At 37.1% G+C, this 27972-nt stretch overlaps 3 protein-coding genes across 3 annotated transcripts; all 3 read right to left on the bottom strand.

The window, feature by feature from the left end:
• Nucleotides 1-12466: 12466 nt before the first annotated feature.
• LOC143582812 (uncharacterized) lies at nt 12467-20721 on the bottom strand. Its single transcript, XM_077065299.1, has 4 exons — nt 20527-20721; nt 14766-14888; nt 13812-13958; nt 12467-13625 (listed from the first exon to the last, which is right to left on the bottom strand). The coding sequence occupies exons 1-4, from the start codon at nt 20719-20721 to the stop codon at nt 12627-12629; spliced, it is 1464 nt and encodes a 487-aa protein (XP_076921414.1). The 3' UTR covers nt 12467-12626.
• An 85-nt stretch (nt 20722-20806) lies between these two features.
• LOC143582811 (F-box protein At5g07610-like) lies at nt 20807-21226 on the bottom strand. Its single transcript, XM_077065298.1, has one exon. It carries the CDS (start codon nt 21224-21226, stop codon nt 20807-20809), a length of 420 nt encoding a protein of 139 aa, XP_076921413.1.
• A 2986-nt stretch (nt 21227-24212) lies between these two features.
• LOC143582806 (uncharacterized) lies at nt 24213-25988 on the bottom strand. The gene is made up of 2 exons (XM_077065293.1): nt 25565-25988; nt 24213-25385 (listed from the first exon to the last, which is right to left on the bottom strand). The coding sequence occupies exons 1-2, from the start codon at nt 25806-25808 to the stop codon at nt 24262-24264; spliced, it is 1368 nt and encodes a 455-aa protein (XP_076921408.1). The 5' UTR covers nt 25809-25988; the 3' UTR covers nt 24213-24261.
• Between the last annotated feature and the right edge of the window lie 1984 nt (nt 25989-27972).

The following is a 27972-nucleotide window of genomic DNA, read 5'->3' as shown; positions in this document are numbered from 1 at the left end:
AGTCCACGCACTCCACAGGGGTACGAAGGGTTGTTCCTCGGCGTATGTTCCATCTTGGAACATACACTTCATTGGAATCCGACACTGCAAAAGAAACAAAGGCAGTTAGGAAAAGATGATAAAAATATATAAGGGAAAAAAGAACCCTACGTACCTGTAGGGTCAATAACAGGCCGATAGCCGCCAAACCCATCACCTGAACCTAAAGGAAATCCATCCAACAGGTCAGGCAGACGGGAAGGTGGCATAGATCGGCGGGAAGCCTGGCGCATACCTGATGGTCCGGCCGTCGGTGCCGGTGGCGCAGGTATAGTGGCAGCCGCTGTGGTAGCCATGTTTGGCGCCACCTCCTCAGCAACAGTAACCGCCGGCTCCGTGAAAGATGCTGTAAAAATTGCACTCACGGCCGGCGGAGACACCTTCTCAGCTGGAACAGCCTCAGGAAGGCTGGAACCAGCGGAAGCAGGCGTAGACGCCTGGGTCGACGCCTCGGGAAGGCTGACCGAGCCTACCGTCATTGGCGGGGGAACACTTGCTCCAACTCCACCCTGGAATGCGTCAACATCCACACCTGCACAAGCAAAAGTGTTAGAAAAATTTATTTGAAACAACAAATTTAGACAAGAATTATGGGGATACTCACGGGGTTTCTTGAGCTTGAACGCACGGACGAGCGGGGGCGAACCCGATGGAGCCGGCCTCTTGACACCGGTAACCGTCGTCGTCGCTGCCTCCCCGGAGGTAACACCTGCAGCCTCCGGAGCGGTGGTCTCCTCACCACCGGGCTTCCCCGCAACCTCTGCATTATCTGACTCCGAGTCAGATAGGACTACCGGGTCGGTCGTAGAGGCCACCTTCTCCTTGCCCTTCCCGACGGCAGCCTTTTTCTTCCGCACCAGTGGAGGACCTTCTGCGGATTCCTCAGAAGAAGAAATGTCATGAACTCCAGCAGCAGGCACAGCATTGAGAGGTTCAGGGTAGAAGATAGGCTTACCTGGCCGTCGGTGGCTCAGGATCTCTTGGCCTGGCGGGTAAACCTCCACGAACCGACCCGCGGTCTGCTCTAAGATGGGCAACTCGTTCTCATCCAGAGCACGAGTACCCATCCGCGCGGGACCATCTTCCTCCCGCGGGTTCAGGAGCGACTGAAGATCGTTCCCCTCTGAAATCAACAAGAAAGTTAGTAAAAATCGAAGTCAGCAAAATGAAACAAGACGTACCATAAGGGACAGAGTTCGAACCATATTCAAGGACGATCGGAACCTTATCCGCATTCGCCGCCTTCCACACCCGGCTCATCCCCAACATCACCATCGCCGACTCCGGAAAACGGAAAACCGGGGACTGGACCCGGGAAATCTTCGAGAACCATTCCGCCTCCTCGTAGTTGAGGGCGGGAAGGTTCGGAAGCGCCTGGCCATTCTTGAACTTCATGGCGATGGGGATGGCGCGAGCGGATATGAAGAAGAACTCTCTTCTCCATGAGCGAAGACTCCGCTCGGTGGTACAAATCTTTAAACCCTTGATACGGGTTGTAAGAGTGTACCACCCTTGGATGCACCTCCATGTATAGAAGGTCATCAGGCGATCAACGAGGGGCTCAAGGCCCAGTATCCGGCACACCCACTCAAAGTGCCGGACCTTGGCAATGGCCATGGGGTGCACCTCTGTCAGGTGCACACCGTGCCTCTCTAGGACACGGTACACAAACTTTGTCAACGGAAACCTAAGGTTCCCGTAGACAAAGAATGCAGCATAAACCCCGATCTTGCCACTAGGGGCATCGTACACAGTATGGTGGGGTTCAGGAAACTCAGGCTCGAGAGACTCGAGCATGAACTTCCTGATGATATACTGGTACAGATCGACAGGAAGAGAGCACTGGCATTCGCCAGCAGTCTTCTGGTCATCAGCATCATGAGAAGACATGGTGGAAGAAAGACGAAAAGAGATTTCAGGGTAAAGCTTTACTGAACAGAAAAATTCGCCGGAAATTACTTGAGAAGAAGAGATGAAAGTGGAAAGTGTGAATTGCAAATAACCCTCTCCCCCTTTATATAGTAATCGCAATTAATGCGGTGAATTTAATGCGGAGGAGAGAGAAATCAAATGTGCAATGAAACTATGACACGTGGCAAAAAGCAAGCTGGCAACAGCTGTTGAAAGGACGTGTGCCAGTAATTTCGCGGCCACGCGCCCGAAAAATCGCTCCCACGCGCCTGAAAAAGCGACTGGAATGACCATGTTCTGTCACGTCACCATAACTTCCTGCACGTCCTGACACAGTCAGAAGAAACCGTCGCACGACGTTTCAAAGGTTTGGACTTATCTTTTCACCAACCTTTCGAATTTCAAAATTCAAAATTTAAAAAGAAGCGGGAAAATACCCCCTTACCTTGGCGAACAAGTAACCATAAGACGGATGCGGGTACAGTGTTAAGGCAAAACCCTTCACATACCTAGCACCCGCAGGGAATTGAAGCCAAGAAAACCTTGGCGAACAAGTAACCATAAGACGGATGCGGGTACAGTGTAAAGGCAAAACCCTTCACATACCTAGCACCCGCAGGGAATTGAAGCCAAGAAAACCTTGGCGAACAAGTAACCATAAGACGGATGCGGGTACAGTGTTAACGCAAAACCCTTCACATACCTAGCACCCGCAGGGAATTGAAGCCAAGTACCTCGGCAACCAAGTAACTATAAGACAGGTGCGGGTACAGTGTAAAGGCAAAACCCTTCACATACCTAGCACCCGCAGGGAATTGACGCCAGGAATACCTTGAGAGTAAAGTAACCGTAAGACGAGCGCAGGTACAGTGTTAAGGCAAAACCCTTCACATACCTAGCGCTCCGCTGGGAATTGAAACCAAGAAGGATCTTCTGGGCAATGCTTGCGGAAACGGAAATAGCATCCCCGCATAGCGGGAACATCGAGAACTACGTTGTTTGAAGCTCCAGGATGGAATTGGTGGTCTTAACATAATTGATCACTATGTTCAAAACTACCAAAACCTCATGGAAAATACATACAACTGGGACTCAATGCTCCTGACTTGCGAGGAGGTTACAGACCTACCCGCATCATACCCAAAGACCAAGCAGGAAACTCGGGCATTTCTGCAAGTGACAAGGACTTCCGCGGAAAGAATCCCCATGGAAAACCTTACAAAACCCTTTTCAAAACCCTTTGCTCAAGTCCAAAAGTTCACCTCACTTCATTAAACACTCATGAGAAGAACATTGGACTGGGGGGACTTGAAGAGGTAGGTCCCAGCAGAGCCCAGTTGGACCCGCAAGACTCACCTTAAACAGGGACGTCTGCGCAGAGACCAACTGGATCCGCAGGACCAACCATGCTCAGAGAAGTGACGTCCTTACGCGCAGTATGCAAGCTGGTCCCGCAGGAAATGCCTCCCATGGTGAAGGACTCCGCCTGTTCCCGCAGCCTCGGATACAAGCCATGAGGGAAGGCCACCCGCGCAGCATGGCTACACGCACAAGGCACTTAGCTCTCAATCGTTCAGTGTCACCTGAAGGAATGAGCCAAGCCGGGAGCAATCCCGCACAGAGGCGGGAGGGGGAATACTCCCGCCCAAATAAGCCAGTCCGTATACTGAAGGATCTTTTACTGTACCTGACGAGGTATGGGCAAAAGATCTGATCAGAGATGCGACAGCTCACTGACAGCAGCATGGCAGACAGCACGCCACAGCACTGTGACCAATAGCCGCCGCCTACCCACCAACTCCTGCCATACCACGTGCCTAGCCTGTAGTTGGCAGAAGAGGAAGAGTGCACGACACGCCTGCTCTGTGTCAGCCGCTACCTATCCACCACTCACAGGCAGGGCACGTGCATAGGTTACAGTTGGTAGCGTGTTGGGCCGGCTAAACCCCTTGGAAACCTACCTTCGGCTATAAATACCACAAATGGTATGATCATCATATCTTATCATATTATCATCATATATACCTGATATCTGCTCTAGCAATCTCTTAATATACTTTTATATTTAAAGAGCAATCTAGTCTGATTCTCACGCCGGAGGGTGGTCACAAGGAGGAACCCCCCCCTTCTCAGTGACGAGCTCACGGTGTCTGTTTTGCAGGTTATCAGAAGAACCATCTTCCAAGGGTCTAACCCCTCGTGGGAAACATCTCTCCAACCCCCAGGTTACCAGTAACCTGCCCGGGGTCCGGTTAGTGTTTCTTCAGTTATTATTCATGTTATCATTTGTATCACATTTTCAAACTTCAAAATGTTTTTTTTACATATTTTGATTGTGAGTTTGTGACTATGGCTCATGTATCTCCAATTTCAAAAAAATATCCCTCTTTCGGCTCATCTCCAATTTCAAAAGTAGATGAAGAAAACTCTTATGTATAAAGGTAACAAACAGGGTTGTATTAATGGAAGGTTGGTTGAGTTGGCATTTACATTGTAGGCCACAATCTAAACGATTAATAATCTAATGATGTTTTAATACGAGTTTCTTAAAAAGTGAACTGATTTGACCCTGTGTTATTTGAGTATACGTTCCAAGCATACTCATTTGAAGCAATCCAGTCCCTTTTTCACGATCCATAGCCCGGGTAGCCAATTTTTACTTCAATAGCTGATAATTGGTGTTTGATCATGTGATGATAAGACAAACCATTGAAATATAGACCGAAGTTTATAATAATTTTTAATTAGACATACATTGATATATATAATACACATTTTATGATGTATACAATTGGGCAAGACTTAAGCATACAATTCATTCGCATACCACAAATTACATAGTGAAGCAAGAAACAAACCCAAAAGATTCCAGTTAACACGTAAAAAGTACAACCATACATACGCTTACTGTTCCCTACTACTTCAATATCTCATAAAGACCTGCATTTTGCTCAGTCATATTATTGAAGTAGCGTAGTCGTTACATTCCTACGTTAATGTTCCCGTCCACCGGACGGGTAAAGTACTAGTTATGTATTGCTATAATTCCTACCTGATGATTATATTTCGTTTTTCGATGGACTCGGGTGACCTAGCCAAGTAATCATTTAGACAACCAAGTTTAATTTATTATAATTGTTTGCACAGAGATATAGAGGACATAGACAGTGGCAATGCCTTAAGTGTCCAGGCAATGCAAGTGGAGAGCAGCCACATGACATCGAAGGCTAGGGAGCTGTTTGGGATTCCTTATTGTTACCTTCTTATAACTTACAAGGAAGGAGAAGTCATAAGTTACAAATGTGTAACTTATCAATATTTCCTCTCATTTAATGAGAAAACCCAAACACTTTTTTTTAATCATAGGTTATAAGTTATAAGGAGGTAAAAATAAGGAATCCCAAACACCCCCTAAGTTGTCTAGAATCTTAATTGTGTTTCCTTTTTCGATGGATTTGGGTGAGCTAACCAAGTCGAATAGTCAATTAGGGAGATAGTTTTTTGGATTATATTGTGTTAGTAGTCAATGGCGAGCAAATGAATACGTTAGTGGTAAATGGTTGTTTTTTTTTGGGGGGGACGGGGGGGGGGGGGGGGGGTTAGGGTTAAACATCCCATCGGTTTTATCAAATATCCTTACAAAATTAGAAGGATTTTTGAATTCCATCCACTGTAGGATTTCATTGGAATTCACCTACATTCCAATTCCATCTCTTTTCGAACCGAACATGCTATGTCACGGGATTTAAATTCAAATTCCTTTGAATTTCTACGAATTTTATAAAACGAAATGCTGTGAAAGATCTTGTATTATTGTTGCACTTGATATGTATCGTTTCACATTCTTGTACGTCTCTCTTACCATAACACCATAACACGACCTCATTGTAGTGATGTAATAAAAACAAAATACAAAATATATTAGTTTCAATGTTTTCATACTCAGTGTTACAAATGCATAAATAAATCTAAGTAGTTCTTCTATCCGGCGCGTTGTATCGGGATAGCTGGCAAAGCTCTAGCATTGAAACTCGAGCGTTGGTAAAACCCAAGCGTTAAGATGATGAGTCGACGTGAATTCGATTAGCATCAGTTATGTTCTTAGGGCTTTACCATCGTAACTGATACTAACCGAATTCATTGAGTATCAGTCCGAACTGGATAGTCCGAACTTGGGTTTGCCCCAGATGTGAGTCTACAGAGTACAATGACGTCAGATCTAAGCTGCCTGCCTGCAAAACAGATCACCGTGAGTCTCGTTACGGGAAGGACGAGATGGGGGGTCTTCCCGTAACCATCCTCCGGCGTGAGAATAAGTACTGTTCTGATCGGAATAATCAAAGAGAGTACAAGTGTATTGCGTAAGACTTGAGAGTGCGTAAGTGAATGAATACCTGTAAGTGATGTACTTGGTATTTATAGCCGAAGGTGGGGGAAGGTGATTGGTGGAGTTGTCACTATCGTAATAATCCCTTTCTACCTGAAAGGACACCTGTCGATCTTTTACTGGTTGTGATAGCTTGGCCGTGGCCATTACGTGCGAGACGTGGGGTGGCCATTACGTGCCTAGGTGTCACCTTTCCATTGGTCGATGTCACTATCAGGGAATATTTGGGAAATCTTCTAGAAGTAGTTTGTTACAACTGCTCTTCCATATCACGTGGGGATCGCATGCGTGATGGATCCCTTGTGCTGCTTGCGGGTTCCTCCCGCGGATGCTCATTGGTAATCCGCGGGTTACGATGGGTACCCACGAAGCATGTTTCTGGAACTATGGATCCTTGGCTGGTCTTATGCTGACTGCAAGTGTTTGTCCATGCGTTCCTCTCGCGGATGTTTATTGACGATCCGCGGGTTAAGTGGGGATCCGCGGGTAGCTTTTACTACCCTACTTCTATAGAGCGTTACTCATGTTTTTGGGCTTTAACAAATGTGACCCTAACCAACTGAGTAAAAAAAAATGGGTCATATTGCCAATTGTAGTATTGCACCCTTTAACATTGAGATGAGAAGTCTACCTATTTGACAACCAACTTTAACACGTTAAAAAATACACCAACAACATGGCACATACGTTTGATCACAAACAATGGTAGGCTTTCATTTGATTTGGTTGTCACCTCAGCAAATTCTTTTGCTTTAGAAGCATTCGAAATTAGCGTGATAGATTTTTTTATTTGTTTTAATATATAATTTGCTAGAAAAGCAGGCTTAGAGTATGCGCACCAGCGAGTTTTTCGCTCCCATCTTTATAATTTAACTAAAAACAATATTTTTTTAATTTGTCTGTCTATTTAGTAAAACCTCCCACATTTTATTCTTCATCTCTATCTTTATAATTTTTTTTTATTATTTCTTTCTTTTCTTCAATTTACAATATTAACTACTAACTATTGTCTTATTATCCTTTTCTTTGAAAATTGATTTCTAATTAACTTTTATAAAATGGTTCGGGTTCATAAAAAATGGTCGTTTTGGTTCGGGCTAGTACGACCGGTCATGAACGGCTTCGGGTCCATCAAAGGCGAATTATTTAACACTCCTATAAACAACGAATAGAACTAGAATGAAACCGGATAACAGGATCGTGTTGACTTTGACTATGACATAAATAGACGACCCGCCCAAGTAAAAAACATAAGAGCAAAACAAAGGAATTAGGAATCTAAATATCTAATATCATCAAACTTAACAAAATAAGAATTATAACAATGAACACATCAAATCACATGATGAAACTATAGTAAGTGAACTCTAAAGGCCCTTATCCTTTAGCTCCAGATGGCTGAAGACTGTTACAGATTTGAACCAACGTAAACACGAGAATAAGCCAATATGGAATAAATACAGGTAAAAGTGGCAACTTAAGTTGCTCGGGTGCCGGGCCAAAACAAGTCGAATTGGGTTGGACCGGAACACATGTTTTCATAAATAATAAGTGTATGTAATTAAAATTATGTTATTGCACTATACTTCCTTGAATACAACTATTGAAGAGGTTAATGCTTAATAAAACACGTTGAGAGTCAAGGCTTGATAAACGGATTAAAAGATGAACCTCTCAATACTATCAGAGTCTCAACACGTTGAATACACGCTCAATACTCTCGAGTCTCAACGTTGAATTGGGTTTATTAAGCCGTGTTTTATTATTTTAATCCGTTTATCTTTTAATAAAATTAGCAATTGTGTAAGAGAGTCAAGGCTTGATAAAAGAATGTTCACTTGCATATTGCAACCTCTCAATACTCTCGAGTCCCAACATCACCCAGTCATCATGTTGTAACTTCTTCGCTACTCTCCCGTCCATGAAACAACACTACACCTTGGTTAGGTGATGATATGTCGAGCCAATCCTCGATCTCCTACATCTGAAGATAGGAAATCATAGCCCGGTGATGCATGGTAACTTTGCGAATTGACAGGTTGGTGTTTTAGAAGACTTTGGGCGCACATGCTTTGAAGAACCAGAAGCAGTTGTCTTTACGGAATCAATTTCTTCTCTCGTGGCAAAATGACCACCGGCACCCTAAGGCCTTTTCATGGCATTTTGATGGCGTGACTCATGAAGATACGGCTGTAAAATAAAACCAACATAGCATGCTATTTACTTTTTTTACACAACCAAATTCATCTTCAAATTATAAAGTTATAATTCACCTTACAGTCTTTTATTAATCTCTTTTCAATCTCTACTTTTGCACACGATTTTCTTTGCCAAAGTATCGCGTGGTATTGTTTAGCGTTTACGAGAACATGCTCTGGTCCTATTTAAGGAACCAAAGATATCCTTGTTGGCACATCCACTGATTGAGGTGGAATCTACTAAGAGAAAAAAAATCCATACAGTATTACTGTCTACTGATGATCTTTGAAGATATACAAACTTATACAGATATATGAAATCATGTATCTAATTATAGGTAGACCATAAACTCCCCCCATTCCACCATAATATGGATATGGAACATATCTCTGTACAAGTGAAGATAATCAAGAAGCCAAACAAAATATATGTAAACCAAATTGACCCGTTTTGACCTTAACCAAATAGATACTTATTAAAAATGACTCGTTTTGACCCGAACCAAATTGATACCTTTTAACATGACGCGGTCTGGCTCGAAACAAAATGATATCTTTTTTAAAATGACTCAACTGGACCCGAAACAAATTGATACATTTCTAAAATGACCCGGTTTGGCCCAAAACAAATGCCTATTTAAAATGACCCGGTTTGACTTGAACCAATGACACCTTTTAAAATGACCCGTTTTGATCCAAACCAAATTGTTACCCTTATAAAATCACCGTTTGACTCTAACCAAATTGATACATTTTCAAGTGGCCCGTTTTGATCTGAACAAAATTGATACCTTTTTGAGATGAACTGTTTTGACCTTAACCAAAATGATATCTTTTTTAAAATGCTCCGAACCAAATTGATAATTTTGTAAATTTGGCCCAACCCATTCCAGGCCCATTACCCGACTCGCCCGCTTTGCCACTCATAATATATAACCAACCATAAGGTGTAACAAACTTACAATGTTATGCCCGGAAAAATCAAGTTGTGAAGCCTGATTTAGGAGTCCAGTGTTGACCGGAAGAATGTTTGGTTGTGCCTGGTGCTATTGATAATTTGCATTAAGCTGTTGTCCATACATATCTAACCTCAAAAGATGGAGTTCATCATCAATATTACAACTAAACTACTTAAACAAAAAAACTATTATCATAAGTAATTAAGTATCTGATGGAACATTTAGTGTTCTTTGGCTAACAGCATTATCTTCCTCAATTAGAGCAAAACCAGACCTCGATTCCTGGTCTAGTGAATGGTTTGCAGAAGTGAGAAGACGGACCGAATAAAGATGGCAGCATGTTAGTGAAAGACATGGTGTTTAATTTATTATGCAATATATAATGCAACAATAACAAAATAATAAATTTCATAACCTGAAAATACAATAATATTATCACTTACTAGAGCAATTAACTAATAATCACACAATTACATATGCATGCATGAAAGAAAATAGACCCCGAATTCGAACTAGACATCATGCATGAGCATGAATACAATTTACAAGTAATTAGTGAGAAACTGAAAGCGAGAAACAGATATTTGGTGGTAAATAAAGTATATATGGTTTTAAAAAATAATTACCGGATAAGTAATTCGATTGCTTATTTTATGGTTATTTATTCTTTGCTTATTTTATGGTTAGTTATTATTATTGTTGATTTAATTTGGTATAGAAAAAGTTTATTAAATGTAAATAATGGTAGATGTGAAAATGTAAGGATGCTTGTAGAGAGATCGAGAGAAAACAAGCGTTTTTGAAGGATTAGTAGAAATCTAACGTGGCGACAAACCAAATACATTTGTAAGTGTTTTTAACCTTTAGCAATGTGGATTGTGGAGTGAAGAATATAGACTATAACCCTGATTTCTCACACTTTACATTACCAACAAAATATTATATTAGGTATAAAAAGACTTATGGTGAGGTTCCTATAGGCTAATGAAGATAAAGCTAAAGGAAAAAGTGAGTCATTTGGAGTGATGTTTGTGGTGATAAAAGTGTGAGCAGGTTAGGAATTAAGACTTTAAGAAACATAAACTTTACCAAAGGACTTCTAGTCCAATGGTATCTTGATGGTGAGATAAGGCTTAGTGATCATAAGATGCTGGGTTCGAATCTCATAAGAGGGGATTTTTCTCAAATATTGAGTTTCCTTCTGAATTGGTGGCTTGGTGGTGGATATGATCGCGTGGTACCACTGGTGGCACGATGATACTCTAGTGGTCCGTGAGTGATCCAAATTAGTCGTTCAAAAAAAAAAAAACATAAACTCTGCTTTGATCTTTAAACATTTAGACCTTGTGTAATAGTTAAGGGCATAGTATTTCCACCTCCCTTACAATTGGTTGGAAGAATTTTTTTGTCAGAAAAAATGAATTAAGGGACGCTTCACAAATAACGCCTAAACCAAATTTGCCTAAATAAAAACCCATAGCACCGGGCACACCGCCCCCGGGGCACTGCACTATGGGACGCTTTGAGCCCATGAAGGTGCCCACTACGTTGGATCTTATGAAATATAATAAGCAACAAAGGACTGTTGTTCTAAACGGGTCAATTGAATTAAAAATATCAACTACCGATTTGTTTTAAATGCATGAATAAGATGATGTTTATCTCGGTTGGATCATTCTAGTAGGCTCAAAATTTTTCAAAAAAAGAATTCTATATATGTAACTTTAAAAAATATATATATGTATTTTTAATGTTAAAACCCAATTACTCAATTCATTTAAGCCCATTTTTATAAAAATAAAATAAAAAGTTTGCATAACTCAAATCGCAACCCAATAAAGCCGATTTAAAATTTTAACTGTTTTAAACCCACTAAAGAAACCCTTTTACTCAAGACCTAAACTTTTTCTTGCATTCAGCCCAAAGGCCTAAATTTTTTCTTGCATTCAGCCCAAAAACTTTTAATGATTATTTACGTAGTAGTATTAATTGACATGTTTTAAACCTTTTCGAGCATAGGTCTACAAATGATTGAAGGTTTTGTTTGGTGTCGGCCAATAAAACCAAGTGAAATATTTGGGAGAGGTGTAACCAAGTAGTACTCCTTGGTTACACTCTTAGTACTCCTTAAACAGAACATTTCATATAAACTTATTCCAACTTCACTCTTATTTAGGATTCTGTTATCGACACTTGGTCACTACTCACCACACAAAATTTAGCTAGACCCTCAACAGTGCTAGAGTCGTGATTTCAATAAAGAAGCTTGTGGCGGGCCTCACCCTTTTAATAAGCTATATATCTAAATAAAACCAATATATTACATTTTAATAACATTTTTAAAATATGCGAGTGAGAGGCAGACCGAATACCGAACAACATAGTCATGAGAACTTGAAAAATAGACGGTTTGGCTATGTTTTTTTTGAACCGAGTCTTACGGTCCATTTATTATACATATACGAATATCGCATATAATGAATAATCGCAATTGTCACAAGTGTCCCTATAACCAAAATTTTATATATTTTGTTTAACAAGTTGTACATTACATATAAAAAAATGTTTTGATCTTTCTATTTAACCTAACTTAACATTTTTTTTGTGAACTTAAATGAGTTGAAATTGACTAGCATTATGAACCAACGCTTAATAATAAAACTAAGCGAACCATCTTACCCAAAAACTAAAACCAAACCAATCGTTTAATAAAAAATTAAAACCATATGCATTAGTTTCTACTCGAAACCAAACTGATTAATAGCTTAAAACATAATTAATGAACTATTATAATTACCATGAACCCAAGTAAAAGATAATCAACATTTCTTCAATTACAAGACTTCACCATCTTCACCTTCAACTCTAAGTAATCTAACTCATTTTCAAGAAATGAAGTGGAATCAAACCAAGAAATGTATAAACTCAAGAATATAAATTGTTTCAATCCAAATCATGGCAATGCACTTCAACAAGTAATAAGCAGAAAAATGAGGACAAAATACTATGAATATCAAACAGTGTGTGTTTTTGGTGTTTGTGTGTGTGTGGCTACTTATGTTGTTGGTTAAGCACCAAACTACATCAATTATGCAAAGAATTAATGAAATCTATACACTCTTGAGATGATCTTTAACTTGTTGAAAGCAACCCAAGTAGTGTTTTTGGCTCATGGTTAGTAGCATCCACCCAATGCATCAACATATCTTCTTCCATTGTATCAGGAAGCATGTTGAGATCAATAAACCCTCGCACTTCACGAACCGGCTCGTTCACCTTTTCAATCAGATTCATACTTGCTTGTTGGCTCAATTTAGCCTCAGCAATCATGTGTGATCTCTTGTGACCTCCCAAAGCCTGCCCACTAGAGAAAACTTTGAAGCAAATTGGGCACTCATGTAACTTTGTTGCTGGCTGATTATGATCGAAAAAGGACTTGTTTTCGATCGTGTTGTCGTCTTCTTCAGGCTTTGAATCTAGACCTTCCTTTAATTTCTTGTGACTTGCTTTATGCCCACCAAGGGCTTGATATGAGTGGAAGCTTTTGTTGCAAGTCATACACTCAAACTTTCTCTTGCTTGACTCCAATTTGTCATCAAATTCATCATTTTTGGTCACAATTGTTTCAAGATCATCAACAATGATTTGGGATTGAGCAACTTTTTTACCCTCAACTTTAGTCAAACTTACAAAAGCAGATGAATTGCCCCATTTGCCCTCATCTCTAGAAAGCATCATCAAACACATAGCAATCTCAGATTCTTGATCTTGTTCTATTTCAGACACAATACTAGTTGATGCATGATTATTGTTGTTATGATTACCATTCATGGAGATTGAAGATGAAGCTGTAGTAATGGTGGTAGTGGTAGTAACAGTAGCAGAAGTAACTGTATACCTTTTCATTCTCTTGTTTCTTGATCTCGATTTCTTGATTCGACTCGATTTGGCACCCGAGTTTTCGTTGTCCGAATGACTAGTCCAAGAATCTTGATTCATGTTCTTTTTGTGGTGTTTGTTTGACACCTTTTCAGAATGGCATTTCATGTGCCCAAATAAGGCCTTCCAAGATTGAAAACCTTTACCACATTCTTTACAAAGCTTATCAAGAACCACCAAACAATTATTATTATTATTATTATTATTATTATTATTATTATTATTATTATTATTCTCATTCTCAACTTCACTTGCATCTTTGACTTTTGGAGTCTTTTTTGGATCTTTCCTTAACTCATACCCTAAATCAGTTGAATTCAATCCCTCATTGTTAACAGATGAAAGCTTCTTCATCTGCTTCATCTTCCTCTTCTTCTTCTTCAAATTATTATCATCATCATGACCATGATGATGAGACTTCATGTGACCACCTAAAGATCTACCAGATGGGAAGCTTTTATCACACAACACACAGATGTGATGAATAACTGAATCTTGATCAGTTTCTTGGATCAAATTCAACATCTTTCAGATCAATTGAAGTCAAACTAACCCAAAAACAGAGGATGGTTTTCAAGAAACAGAGGATTCAAGATCAAATTGAAGCAATTAACAAAAAACCAGATCAAGAAACAATCTTTAACCCAAAATCAACAATCTTTAACTGAAAAGAAGGAAACCCATCTCAGATTTCATTTCAAGATTCAAGATTTTCAAGAACAAGAACAAGAAATAACTTTCTCTCTCTAGAACAGAGTGTTTCTCTCTCTAGAAACCAGCTAAATTTGGAATTGGAGGTGAAGATGAAGAAACCCATGCATGGAAGCAAGGATAGATAAAAAGACAAGGCAGTACGTGTACCCAACTGAGAATCCTACGCCGGTACAGCATCCAACGGCTCAGATTGATCCACATTAGATCATCCCTATGGCTGTGGAAGCAAACCAACTGCCCCTTAACTATTCTTTACTTTGTCTTGCTGCTTCTACTCCCTGCCACTTATTCTTCTTTTTTTATAAACCTCAATTGTCTAAATCCAAACCATTGTACAAACAGTGATGCAAAAAGTACAAGTCCATATAGCATTAGCATCATGGCTTTAGGTACAAGTATTCTGGCTTTATGAAAAACAACCATATAAAATGTTTGGTAAACAATTAGTATTAATATCATCTAGGCTATGCGTTTCTCTCTCTTGTGGCATGTGGTACAAGATTTAGGTTTTTTAGCGGAGACTTAAGTTAGATTCTTACTTGTGTCACTTTGGTTGATATCGACAATAAAGGATTTGAGCTAGATCTTGAAGGCTATTAGTTTGAATCCCGAGCCTACCCAGGTTTTTGTCTTCCTGGGGAACCCCAAACCAAACTCCGAAGCTAGCTTGAGCCCGGTTAAAACAACAAAGTCTAACCAGAGTGAGGTAACGAGGATCTCTAAATTAGAAAGTGCAGTGGCCTAAACACAAAAAAGAAAGTCGTCATTTAAAAAAAATCTAGACTAGGCGTCTAGCCAAATATTATCTGATGATGTAAAAGGTGTTTATTTTCTTTAGATGTTATAAGTTCAAACCCGCAGTAAATTTTTAGTTAAGAAAAAAAAATCTAACTCAATAGTTGGAAGTTATTTTAAAAGCAAATAAATGTATTTATTTAATAAATAGTGTGGCACAGAGGGGCAAGTTGGACATTTGAGAAGGGGCCCACCTTGAAGTAGTTCTAGGAATCCACCAGCCTGCACACTTTGAAAGCTCAAAAGCTTTATGAGCTTACCAAATATTATTTCACTAAAGTTAAATTAATATTGTTTATGTTACAAATTTTTATTACGAAAATGGTTTAGAATAATGTGAAATTACAGATTTTGAGGAGTTGAAGTATGAGCCAATCATAAAAAGTATAAAGGGAAATGAAATAAAGTAAAAAGCGGGGAAATAAAACATCATCATAGTCAATAATATGTTGGATGGTTGGGGTTGTTTGCTAGTGAAGATATACAACACACAACAAAAGGGTAATAAAACATAACAGTTAACGCATCATGAAAAATGCTCAATAAAGCATAATACAGTAAATGTACACCAAGTTGGTCGGCCCCAAATGCACTAAATTTAGGTGGGATATCGTCACACGACACCATCAACTCCAATATATTACTATACAATTTATTTTGTGATCGATTCGTAAGTTTTTAAAAGTTCACGTCTAGAGAATCCAATGGTCTTGTTATTCTCCGAGTATGGTTCCACTCCATTGGTGACTTGACAACCCGTGTGGAATCCGTTATACAAGGCTTGCTCAAGGGATGAGGGTTCGAATCCTACAATGGAGTATCATCTCAAGAACATTACAATATATCGGTTACTAAAAGACATTCAAGAGTGCTTAAATAAGAAGGTGTTTCACGAAGATTGAAGTCAACTGCAATAATTATGAAATATATGAGAATAAATATCGATAAGGTAGCTATACTACAACAAATATTAGAAGGATAGAAACTTTAGCTTAGTCATTGCTTTAAAATCCCTGATGATGCTAAACCTATAAGCGAACATCTGTGGAGCTTACATTAATAGTCACGCTCAAAATAAGATTGATGTTCTTATATCTTTCGATGATATTTGGTTCATTTGTTAATCGACTTTAACAACAAAGATTTTAACATTTAAATGTTAGTGCTATCGTGTTATATATATTTTAGAACGTTATATTAGTTATTTAGATGATAAAAAAACTAACGATGAATAAACTCATGTGATGGTTTACACAAATAGAATTTGTTATAGTTTTCTAAATCACAGTACATAACCTAAATATTGATTAAGTTAAGATCAAGCAATTTCAATTGTACTGATTTTCAACAATTACTTACTAAATTTCATTTTATAAATAAACTTCAAGATAAGTTAAATATGTATCATGAGGATCATCATATGTTATTTTATTTATTAATTTACCATTTGTTTGATAATTTCGTTTGTTGATTGCTAATCTCTTCCCCCATAACTAATTTTTTTACATATATTCACACGACTAAGTCATTATGATTTTTAACGTAAATTTTCTGTAAATTTTAAATTAAAATAATACGAATTAATACAAAATGACAGGTTGAGTTATACAAATTGGGTGTGACATTATCAAGATGAGACATCAATTCACAACCCTACATGGTCTAAACAAATATTTAAGTAACTTTTACGAAGTTTCAATATAATTTTTTGTAACTTCACAGACCGACTTTTGTTCTCATTGAAAGAGTCTATTCTAAAGTTCAATTTAGATATTTAGTTATTTTTTCTAACTTCAAGTAGATATCGAAAACAATTTTTTAATAGCGCTTGAAAATAGCATCAAAACCTGAATGAGTCTTTCTGAAACGGGATGTCAACTGTTCATACTTGTTTTAAGTTTTAACAACCTAGACACGACTTACCCACGAACACCGTCAAGAAGGAAACCCACCAAATCAAGTTTCGAGTCCATAAGATCTTAAACCTTAACCATTGTTTCCATGTCATTGAACCATAGGCCAACTGTAATTAAATATTATTTTTAAAGTCCAACAATTCAAATTACCTGCAAGCTGTATTTTCTTTTATTGGCTTATTACTATGTGTACAACTTACCAAAAAATGATGTGACATGGTGGCCGGACGGCAGCCTCCAGCCGGCTTTCCTCATTGCTCCGACCGGAATGCTAGTGTCTTATTAGCTACAAGTTACAACAGTTGATATGGAGCTTACAAATCTACATTTTAAAGTTGGTGGCGTCAGTAGGCTCCTATTTGTTTGGATTTTTATGTACGTTATCTTGTTGTAAACAAATAATGAATTTATATCCTTTCTAGTCGTACAAGGAAAATGTCATGTTGTGCAAAAACAAATAATTCTTTACTAGGAGGAGTTTGGTGGTATCATCTTTGTATAACAGAGGCATTTGAATCTACATTTTTCGCCTTATATATGTATTTTAGATTTGTATTGAAATTTATACATGTGATATTAATTTGGAAATATTTTAGTAAGGTCATTCAAGTTATTTTTGTTTTTAAAGTCTCTCAGTTTTTAGTAAGTGATCCAGTGCTGTATTTTTTTTTTAAATATTAAAAGGCTAAATAAAAAAAATTGGACTACATGAATAATAATGAAGTTTTATAATTAGTCAATTTAAGTCAACTTAAAAGGAAAATAGTCACTAAATAATAGCCAAGATTTATATATGTTCCATTTAAGTTATTTCAATTAAAATATTTTTAACATGGATAAATTTATTTTTACATAATATTAAGTGACTTTAAAGAAACAAAGGAAAAAATTAAGTGAAAAGCTTTGGAAACTTGATTGATATTACATGATTTTTTTCTCAATTTTAAAGAATTAACATTTATAAAAAAAAATCACAAATTTTGGAAAAACTAACAAGGGTTGGATGACTTTAGATTAAAAAAATTGAAAAACTTTGGCATTGAAATAGTTTTATTATATTAAAACAATACTACATAATATGTATTTGAAGGATTAGTATAACGTATAGTGTTACCATCGAAATAGTTTTATGGTTTTTATAATATATTAGTATAAATATATGATGTCTCTAATAAATAATAAAAATAAAAAATAAAAATTGATATCGAAACCTTTACGTTGAAGTCGAAGAAGGCCCAGTGACAGTGTATGGTTCTCCATTCACAAACATGTACTTCAGGCATACAAATCAAGATTGCTATGATGCTATCTTTATTTTGACTCATCAACCAGCTGCTTATTGTACATATATTTATGCACAAGTACAACAACCAACGTCTATGTAGCTTCTTTGACTTATATAATCGTGTCAAGTACAAGCACTCATGCACGAAGCACAAACTTATCAATTTTAAAACCAGTTCCATGGTTCGTGGTTCGTGTAAGCCTTAAAACCAATGTTTTCATAACCGGATTGGATAATAGGTTATTCGGTTTGAATTTTTCGGATTTGAAAATTTTAGGAACTTATCCGAATTAGGGATATTCCTATCTGATCCGAATCTATCAAAATTCAATTTTGATATCGGATAAAATCGGAATAATCCGAAATTAACTGGATTATCCGAAATAAACCAAATAATTTTTTTTTCTTCTAATTTTTTGTCTAAGTTTAGAATCACAAAATACTTACAAAACCAAAAAATAAAAATACAATTTAGTCTTGAATACAAATTTAATGTTCAAAGTTCAAATAATTGTCTAAATAACAGGCAAAACAGGTAAAATACCACTAAAAACATGTTTTTATTACGATTAAACGGGTATCCTAATAATCCGAAAAATTCAAAGTTTTTAAAATCCATATCCGAAACCGAATTAGTTATTCGGATATTTGGATCGGTTTATTTGAGTTTTGTAGACGTTTAACATTTCTGCTTTTCTTTTTTTTTTTTGGATTTTGGTTTTCTTGAACATCCCTAATGAAGGGTACAAACCAAGGGGATATTTAGTTAGGCCAGGCACATAATGGGTGTAATTAAAGTATTGCTATCGACTTAATAAATGTTGGTTTTCAAAAGTCCCATAGCTGTCCAAGTTGTCTCATGGATGGTTATCACCATAATATATAGTTTGATCTAACAGCTAAGTTCAAATCTATCAAACCTAGTATAAAGAGGCTTATTATTTTATTTTGAGTCTTTTGTTAAAGGAAATTGTATATTTATTCTTAATAGTTCATGTGATACGATTTAAAAGAAAAATATTCTAATAAATTATAAGAGAAGAAAGTTGTGTAAAAAAAAATGTTAATGAAATAAACCCTTAAATGATATTATACTTTTTATACAATTTTGTAGCTATAAAATCATATAATCAAACAAAACCAATAATACTCGATGGTAGAATCGAGCTATAAGAATCAAGCAACTACAACCGCTAGATGCAGAAGAATCGTTCAATGGCAGAACTTACAGAATCGTTCAATGTAGAATCGAGCAACAACGGTTGGATATAGACTTGAGCAACAAGAATTAGGGATCGCGATGCCGAATGTGAATTACAAAATATAAAATCCAACCAAACTAGCCTACCAAAGAATGATTAGTGTACGTGTTTATCAACCATACCCAAACTAAAATTTTGGCAGAATCCCATAAAGGGGCATCATGTATGTGATTATTATATATACATAGATAAAGATCAAATGTTGGTACCACAACTCATTTTTAGAAACCTATTGTTTTATTATTTATGCTTCCAGTTTCAGCATTAAGAAAAGTTTGTAAGTGATTTTATGTTGGCTGAAGTGTGTTTGGATAACTTCTTTGTTCTTTGTGTTAAGTGCCAGGGTTCGATTCCTTCGCTAGGTTTTTCTTGTGTATCAATTTTTTTTAAAATCTATTTATTGTTTTAATTATGTTGTTTTATTTTTCTTTTTTTTTTTGTCTATTTGTTGTGTTAATTTTGGTAGGTTGTGACATCAAGGTTTTTAAAGATCTTTCAATTTAGATTCAAGGTTTTTTTTTAAGTATAATAATTTGAGGAAATTGAATTTTAGATTTAGTTTCGGTATTGCAACGAATTTAAGCAACGCCAACTAAAAACGCAATGTCTCATTGCAGCAACACCCGTGTTACTGTTTTTTTAGTTTCAGTACCGTAGCAAACCTAGCCAATAACGAAATTATTTTTATGTTTACTTCTGGTACGATAACGAACCTAATCGTTACCGACCGAATGCATGTCGACTTGACACTGCAACGCCCGTGTTTGTTTTGTTTAAATATGTTAGTTTTTGAAATTATTTTTTGAGTTTAGTTCCAGTGTTGTGACTAACCTATAGATATCAACCGAATTTTCCTCACAACATTTGTAATTTGCCAACCGAATAAACGTCGTTTTACTTATATATTATTCGTTTTACTTCTTCTTATTCTTTACCTCTAACCACATCAAGGACTTCCAAATTATAGCGGTGGTCTTGATTGACCATCTCCGATAAAGCAATCAAGTTGTACTCGATACTTGACAAACCACCCCATCAACATCTCGTACACAGTCAAACTATTTTCTACACGCTTCGTGCGTAATATTAAATGTAGATGACCTCTTGATTCCCCGAAATACTTCATCATCCACCAACCCCTCCTGTGCAGGCAACGTTTGCAACTGCTCAATGTCTATTTTAAAATACAAGTAACTTCTGTTTCGATAATAGGGAGGCCAGTAAACAGCTCCGTTCCAGTAAACCGGGTCTTGGCGCAGAGAAAGATTCAACGCATAGCTTCCATTAGTAGACTTGAATCTGAAACATGTTCTCATGAGGCTCTAAAGCACGAATACAAACAACTTTGTGGTGCACGCAATGTGTTTGATGAAATGCCAGAGCCATAAAACGGGTATGGCCTCAGGTGACAGGTGGGATGAATGCGAGTTGCTTGGTGGTGGGATTGAAAACATAATATTCAGGAGCACCGTTGTGAAAGGTACGACAAAGTAATAAACCGTTACAAGATTGAACGATTTCGACATCAGAGCGATTAAAGTAGAAATCGAGACTATGAAAAGGAGGAGGGCTACGGTTTTCAACATCAAAGGGAACACATATATTTCCAGCAAAAATACCGGGAGATTTTGAAAGGTTATTATTATTATCATAGCGGTGGATGAAGTGCGTGCGAGTCAAAAGCAACCGCCAATGTTTACATACAGATTTGAAACGAAGGATGGAGGTAACAGGGAGGCGTATAAGGATCTCTGTTAGAAGGTCTTCGTTAGAGCCGATTAGTGCTCCTGATTGAGTCGGTTGAAGATCCGAATCCTCCATGGAAGCAGGTTAATTTGTCTGTAGTTTTACATTGTGTTCCCGAGTTTCATTTAAAAGAGGAAAAGAAAGGAAAATGAAGGATTGAAAAAGTTTGTTGTGTTCTCGAGTTTCATTTAAGGAAGGAGAATATAAAAAGGGTGTTCCTGAGTTTCATTAAAGGAAAGAAAAGGGGGGGGGGAAGAAAGTAAGGAGTAAAATAAAAAAAATTGTGTCTTTCCAAATTGTAAAGATTAGGAAGGAAAGAAAATTAAAATGAAAGAGGTGATGCCAAAAGAAAATATAAAAAGAGAAAATTTTCTTTTCTTTCACTTTCTTTTTTTTAAATGAACTCAGGAATATAACGTTAGGGTTTTGTTTTCCCAAGTTGGAGAAAGTGGGCCAGGCTGTAGATACTCTATTCGAATTTACAAATTACCATATTGTCAAAATTTAGTTTTATTGATTTTTTCTTTAATTTTAGTTTAGTAAAGGGTGTGGACGGTTCAGCAGCTTGTGTTAATCGAAACTTTAGTTTTTGAAATTTTAAAACTGTTCGATAATGGTTTTTGCTTTTTGAAAATCTGGTTTGGTTTTTGTTTTTTCATACCGAAAAACGGATATCGAATATTGTTTAAAATTTTCTCTCATTCCTAAGACTCGAAAATAAGTTTGACTCTAATTTAAAAATCATTTTCCCAATATTTTTTACCATGCGTTGACCAAACCGGTTTGATTTAGAAACCGGTTCAGTTTGAAAAAAAAAAATGGTTTTATACACCTCTACTTATTTGAAGCCTCTTTCTTTGACATCTCATGAAACATCGGCGTCTTGAACCTCCTCCCCCTCACCTCCACCCCCCACCCCCGGCATGACAGACATCATGGGTAACATAACACTGTCTAGGGGTGTTCATCGGATCGGATAGCGGACTATTCGGTTTATTCATTTCGGATTATTCGGATTTGGAAATTTTATGACCCTATCCAAAATCCAATCTTAATTAGTGATATTCCTATCCGATCCCAATTGAATTCGGATAATTCGGATCAGGTTCGGATAAAATTCGAATAAACCGAACAACATTTTTTTCCTAAATTTGAAAATTGCAATTTAATAGAACATTTGGATGAAAATTAGCATACTATTTTATCATTTTCATTCATAATATTCAAATAACTAGTCTATCCATATCCATTTGAAAGCTTAGAAACAAAGTAATAGCCCTAAAGAGCACGGTACTAGTAATGCAGTAGATAGGAAAAACGAACATAGCTATAAACAATGTAGTATCACATATCAAATTTCCAGCGTTTCTAATCTAATGTCTAGGTTGACATTGCATCTAGCTAAGTGTGAAATGGGAACTTGGAAACTTAGGGATATTGTTAATGGATTGGGCCAATGGCTATATATCACAACAAATAATATTATTTATTCGGATTAAACGGATATCCGAATAATCCGAATAACCCGAAATTTTAAGAATTCATATTCGAATCCGATCCGAATTAGTTATTCGGATATTCGGACCAATCCGATCCGAATATCCGAATAAGAATTCGGATCGGATTATTCGGGTTTCGGTTTCGGTTTTTTTTTGGATTTCGGATTTACTGAGCACCTCTAACACTGTTTATTGGAATTTCCCCACTATCATGATTGCCTACCAACCCTGGTTCGTTGGCCTTAATCGAACCACCCAACTCCGTCTAAGGAGTAATATAGGCTCCATTCCTTGAATAACGTTTTTATTATTGCAAACAGTTATACAAACAAGTCATTATCTATTATCTAACGCGCCGGGCGGGTTGGTAAAACCCGAGCGTTATTGATCCCAGGGCATTAAGGAAGCAAGTCTACACAAATTCGGTCGGTTTCTATCACGTTCGTTACTTAACCAGAACTAAGTCAAAAATATACAAAAACAAAATTGGCATTCGGTCGTTTTTTGTTAGTTTGTTACAGTACCAGAACTAAAACAAAACGCAGCGAGTCTACGCAAGTTCGCTCAGTATCTGCCACGTTCGATATGGCACTGAAATTAAAACAAAAACAAAGTTAACGTTTGTTACGATACCAGAACTAAAAAAAGTGAAGTGGCCTAATGGAGGGCCGCCACTTGGCCCAATCACATCTTTGTTGCATCAAGGTTATATTTTATACATATGATGATAATAGTGCTAACATATAAACAAATAAAATATTTAGAACAACATTTATTTGATCGGTAAAACTAAGCATTGGTAATGCCTAGGCTTGCAGCAGTAAGTTGGTAAAACCCGAGCATTGTCGGTCCGTGTGTCACATCGGTAGTCGACACGAAATTCTTTGGTTTCAGTTACGCTTATTACGGTACCATATAAACAATGTTGGTAAAACCTAAGTGTTAAAACCCAAAATATAAATTCGTCGATTTAAAATATATAAAGATTTAACATATAAAAATATAAAATATTTAAAACGGTGTTCATTCGATGAGTAAAGCTCGAACGTTGGTGAAACCCGAGCATTGTCGGTCTCGGGTGTTGCAATGATCGGTGGGTAAAATCCGAGCGTTGTCGATTCCAAGCGTTAAAGCAATGAGTTGACGCAAATTCAGTTGATTTCGACTATGTTAGATATCATATAAAAATAAAACATAGAATTACAAAATTAAAAAAAAATTGATGTGGCCTAATTGTTGACCGCCACATGGCCCAATCGGTGCCTTTGCGGCACCAACAATATAAATTGTTATATAGTAATAATAATATATGCTGGTAAACAAATACAATGATAGATAGCGAGAGGAACACAAAATGTACTAATTTGTTACAAAATGTTTACAACAATTCTATGTCAATCAACAACCTTTTCTCCTAATTTCAATTTTGCTCCATTACTAATTTTCAGGTCCAGCCCTTGATTAATTACAAAAAACATATCCCAAAGACATGCAAAAGGATGAGTGAACCTGTTAACTAAGTATACCCCTTTTAAGTGAATAGCTTCTAATACTAACCAGGGTAATTCCGTAATTGTACAATCAAAAATTGGACATAAGCTACTAACCATGCTAACTTGAGCTTTTGTTATCATCTGTGGTTTCAAAGTCCCAAGATTCAACACCAAATACCTCCTCAATCATTGAGCCTGTGGGCAAAAACTCGGTTTTAGTTCCTGCACACGAGAAGTACCCGACATCCCACTCTCGTGCGTCCAGGGGTTCAAACGTAAATTCATGGCTAGCCCATGATTTGTTGGCCTTAGTTGTATACGGCGTGCCTGCGGTATCAGATGACGTGCATGAATCGTACAGGAAATCATGACCTACATCTCCACTTTCATCAACATTGGTTTTCTCTGATGTCGAGTCAAAACTACAACTTTTATGTAACTTACTGGACTGTGAATCATTGTGACCGTTTTCAATATCGTTATCGATATCATAACCATGTGGTTCGTCATCATCACTGTCGGCGTTCATTGGATCAACTCTGTTCTGCTCTCGTCTTCTACGCAGCATGAAGACGTTAAAATAGTAACTAACAATCTCTTGACTGTTGCGCGAAGGGAACTCGGCTGCAAGATAGTTCCAAAAGTTTCTACCTGATGTCACAGGGTTCGAAAACACAACTTCTTGGAACAACTGCTCATCTTCTTCGGTCCAGTTCTCAGCAACCACCTCACCCATATCATCAAACCCTAAACCCACAAACGATTCAAGTCCAATTCTTGCCATCAGGGTCTCCCTTGATTCGTTAATATGTCGTTCAACACATTCAGTAGACCCGGGATTCAGACAGCGACATTCGGTTCTTCCTTTTGCAACAGTTTCATTGTCATGTATTAATTCATTATCAGGCATCGGGGTGACAGAAGATCCCAGGAACTTCATCATATCTCCATCATATTCATGCCATTCAGGCAAGTCAGCTTGATATTCAGACCCAACTGGGATTTGTTTCACAGGAGGACGTTCTAGAAGGTAAGAGTAAGCATGGGTAGTCAGAGGTACCGCCTCTGACAAAACGTCTTCTTCAGTAACCATGCTGTTGGCCCATGATGAGATGGAAAGACGACCCGGATGAGTACAATCAACTTCCTTTGTGGCACACACAAGATGATCAGTGAACGTGCCATTTACAAATCCATTTTCAACTTCAATATTTGGTTTAAAGAAGTAGCCCACATCTTTATCTATAATTAGAACAAATACTCTCAGTAAAATGTCACAATTTTAAAGATATAGTAAATACCAGTGCCTATAGCAAAACATGAATATTAGCAATATATTTCATTGTATAACAATAAAGTTAAATATTTACAACCGCGTTCTAAACATAAACAATTAAAAACTGAAGCTTTCGACCACGCACCTGACTGTAGCTGCACATCGTCCTCAGTAAATTGCAAACACGGAACCACATCACAGTTATGTTCCAACTTCAAGTGTTTGGGAGAAACATCATATTCCTCTTCATACAATTGTCGTTTCTGCTCCATTATTTCTCTGCAAAGACGACATTCAAAAATGTTATTTTTAAAAAATATGGAACCCGAAACGGTGAACCAAATTCCATTCCAGCTGAGAAAAATACAACTACCATCATAGTTTGACATAAAAGATTCCTCATGACTTTATAAACAATCAAACATATGGCATATATGAATGAATTATTTTCAAAAATAAGCACAGACATGCAGCAAAAAAGAAGTGGGACTCATCAGTAATTTAAGAAAGTTTATTGCTTTAAAGTGGTAAGGTGTAAAACATAATTAATAACCTGGCAAAAAAGAATCTTGAACCACACGTGTGAAGTCAACCACAAATTAAATAAAATAAAATCACTTAAATTTCTGAAAAATAAAATTACTTCCAAGATTCTAATTTGATCAGTAAAGAATCACGTAACTGAAAAAAAGTAGTCTTTGATTTATCCCTTCAAGTCAGCAGAACCCTAATTTGACCCGGTCAAAATAAATCAAATTTTTAGGGCAAAATCCTGAAACCCTAATCCCCAATTTCAAAGAATTCAAGAATCGTATATACAAATTAAAAATAGAATCAATCAATTAAACAAAGATTCAAGACTCAATTCACAAACCCTAGGTCGACAACAAAAACCCCAAATTTATTCCAGATCTGACGAATCAAGGCAAAAATAAAACAACACGGAACAGAAAACCAACGAGTTGATACGAAGGGATGATAGATCTGACAGATCTGGTGACAAATCAACGAAAAACAAAACCCTAACCTAGAAATCGATTCACTTAACGGCAGGTTACGAAAAATAGCTCGATAGATAGACGAAGAAGTGAATCGGAAGGATCCGGAGTCAATTCGGGCGTTGAGAGTGAATCGAAGTCGAATTTGAGAATTAGGGTTTGAAAGAGAGATTTAAAAAAATTGGGGATCGCACGGGAAAGGTAAAGTTGTGGGCGGCGAATTTTGTAACCTGTTGTTTGAAAATAAAATGCGAAATTATTGTATTTACGTGACACGGTGCTTTGTTGTTTCAGCTCACTCGGAGGGTGTTTTAGGTCTTTTGTCCAAAACACGATTAGTACACGTTGGTAAGTGATTACAAAAGATATTTAAATAATATAAAATGAAAATAATTACTCGATGTTCATATTCTGATTACACGATTTAAATGTATTTAAGTTAGAATTGATATATTTGACACGAGTCGTGTTTGGATTTATCAATTTAATCCACGATTCCAGTAAAACTAAGATCTTGTCATATGATTTATTAGTTAAACTAAAATTGTAGTAATTGTAAGATTAGTTATGAGCTAATAGACAAGAGACAAATGGATTCACCGATAATAAATTAACTAGACGAAAATGATATAAAAATATGAAATTGTCAATTCGTGTGCCATTCACTGGTTTATGTAACTGCACCTGACCAATTAAATGTTTTACTAATGTGTAGGAGAAGAAAAACCTTTTCACACATATAGTACAAAATGTTGCAACTATTGTATATATTAATCTTATGTGCTCGTACTCGTTAATCATTAACAAGTTTTCTTACCCGCGCGTTGAGGCGCGCAGGGGCGTTTGTTTTACATGTAGTATGAAAATCAGACAAAATTCATGAGCTTAAAAATAATTAACTCCGAATGAAAATAGACAATCGTGTCCACCAAAAGTTGTAACCAAACAAACATGGTACATCGTCATGCGATAACTCTATTGAAGGAGACCAAAGCATATGATTATGTAGTTACTTTATTTTATCAGTTGTTTACATAGAACTTCATTAGCTCCAAAAATTTCAACAAAGTAGTTAAAATTCTTAAATGTAAGAAGGCATGATTGTGCTATCCAATATTGTGTGATAATAAAATGCAAGTTCAAAGTACAAAGAAATGTTTTTTTTTCATTAATTACATATACATGATCATCATCATCATCGTACTCAGTAAATCCCACCAATAGCAAAGCTATGGTAGGGTCTGAGGAGGGTAAGATGTAGACAGCCTTACCTCTACTCCATAGGAATAGAGAGGCTGCTTCCAATAAGACCCTCGACTCGATAGTGGCTTTGCATCAAGCCTTGGACATAAAGCACATAACACTCAACCATCAAGACCCCAGTCAATTGGTGCATGTACCCTTGTCTTTCAGCTATCAATGCCACCACACGATGCCTGATTAACCTTCCGCCACTTTTAACGCTATTTTCACGAAATTAGTAAAATAACGTTAAAATTAGTGCATTTTCACTTTTGCGCACCCAAGGGTCCACACATATATACAAATACACTAA

The sequence above is a fragment of the Bidens hawaiensis genome, unplaced genomic scaffold (assembly GCF_021521415.1).
Source record: "Bidens hawaiensis isolate Kalapana, Puna unplaced genomic scaffold, B.hawaiensis_p1.1 tig00032005_1, whole genome shotgun sequence".
Taxonomy (NCBI): domain Eukaryota; kingdom Viridiplantae; phylum Streptophyta; class Magnoliopsida; order Asterales; family Asteraceae; genus Bidens; species Bidens hawaiensis.
The sequence above is the reverse complement of the archived record's forward strand: the minus strand, read 5'-3'. Positions and strand labels throughout refer to the sequence as shown.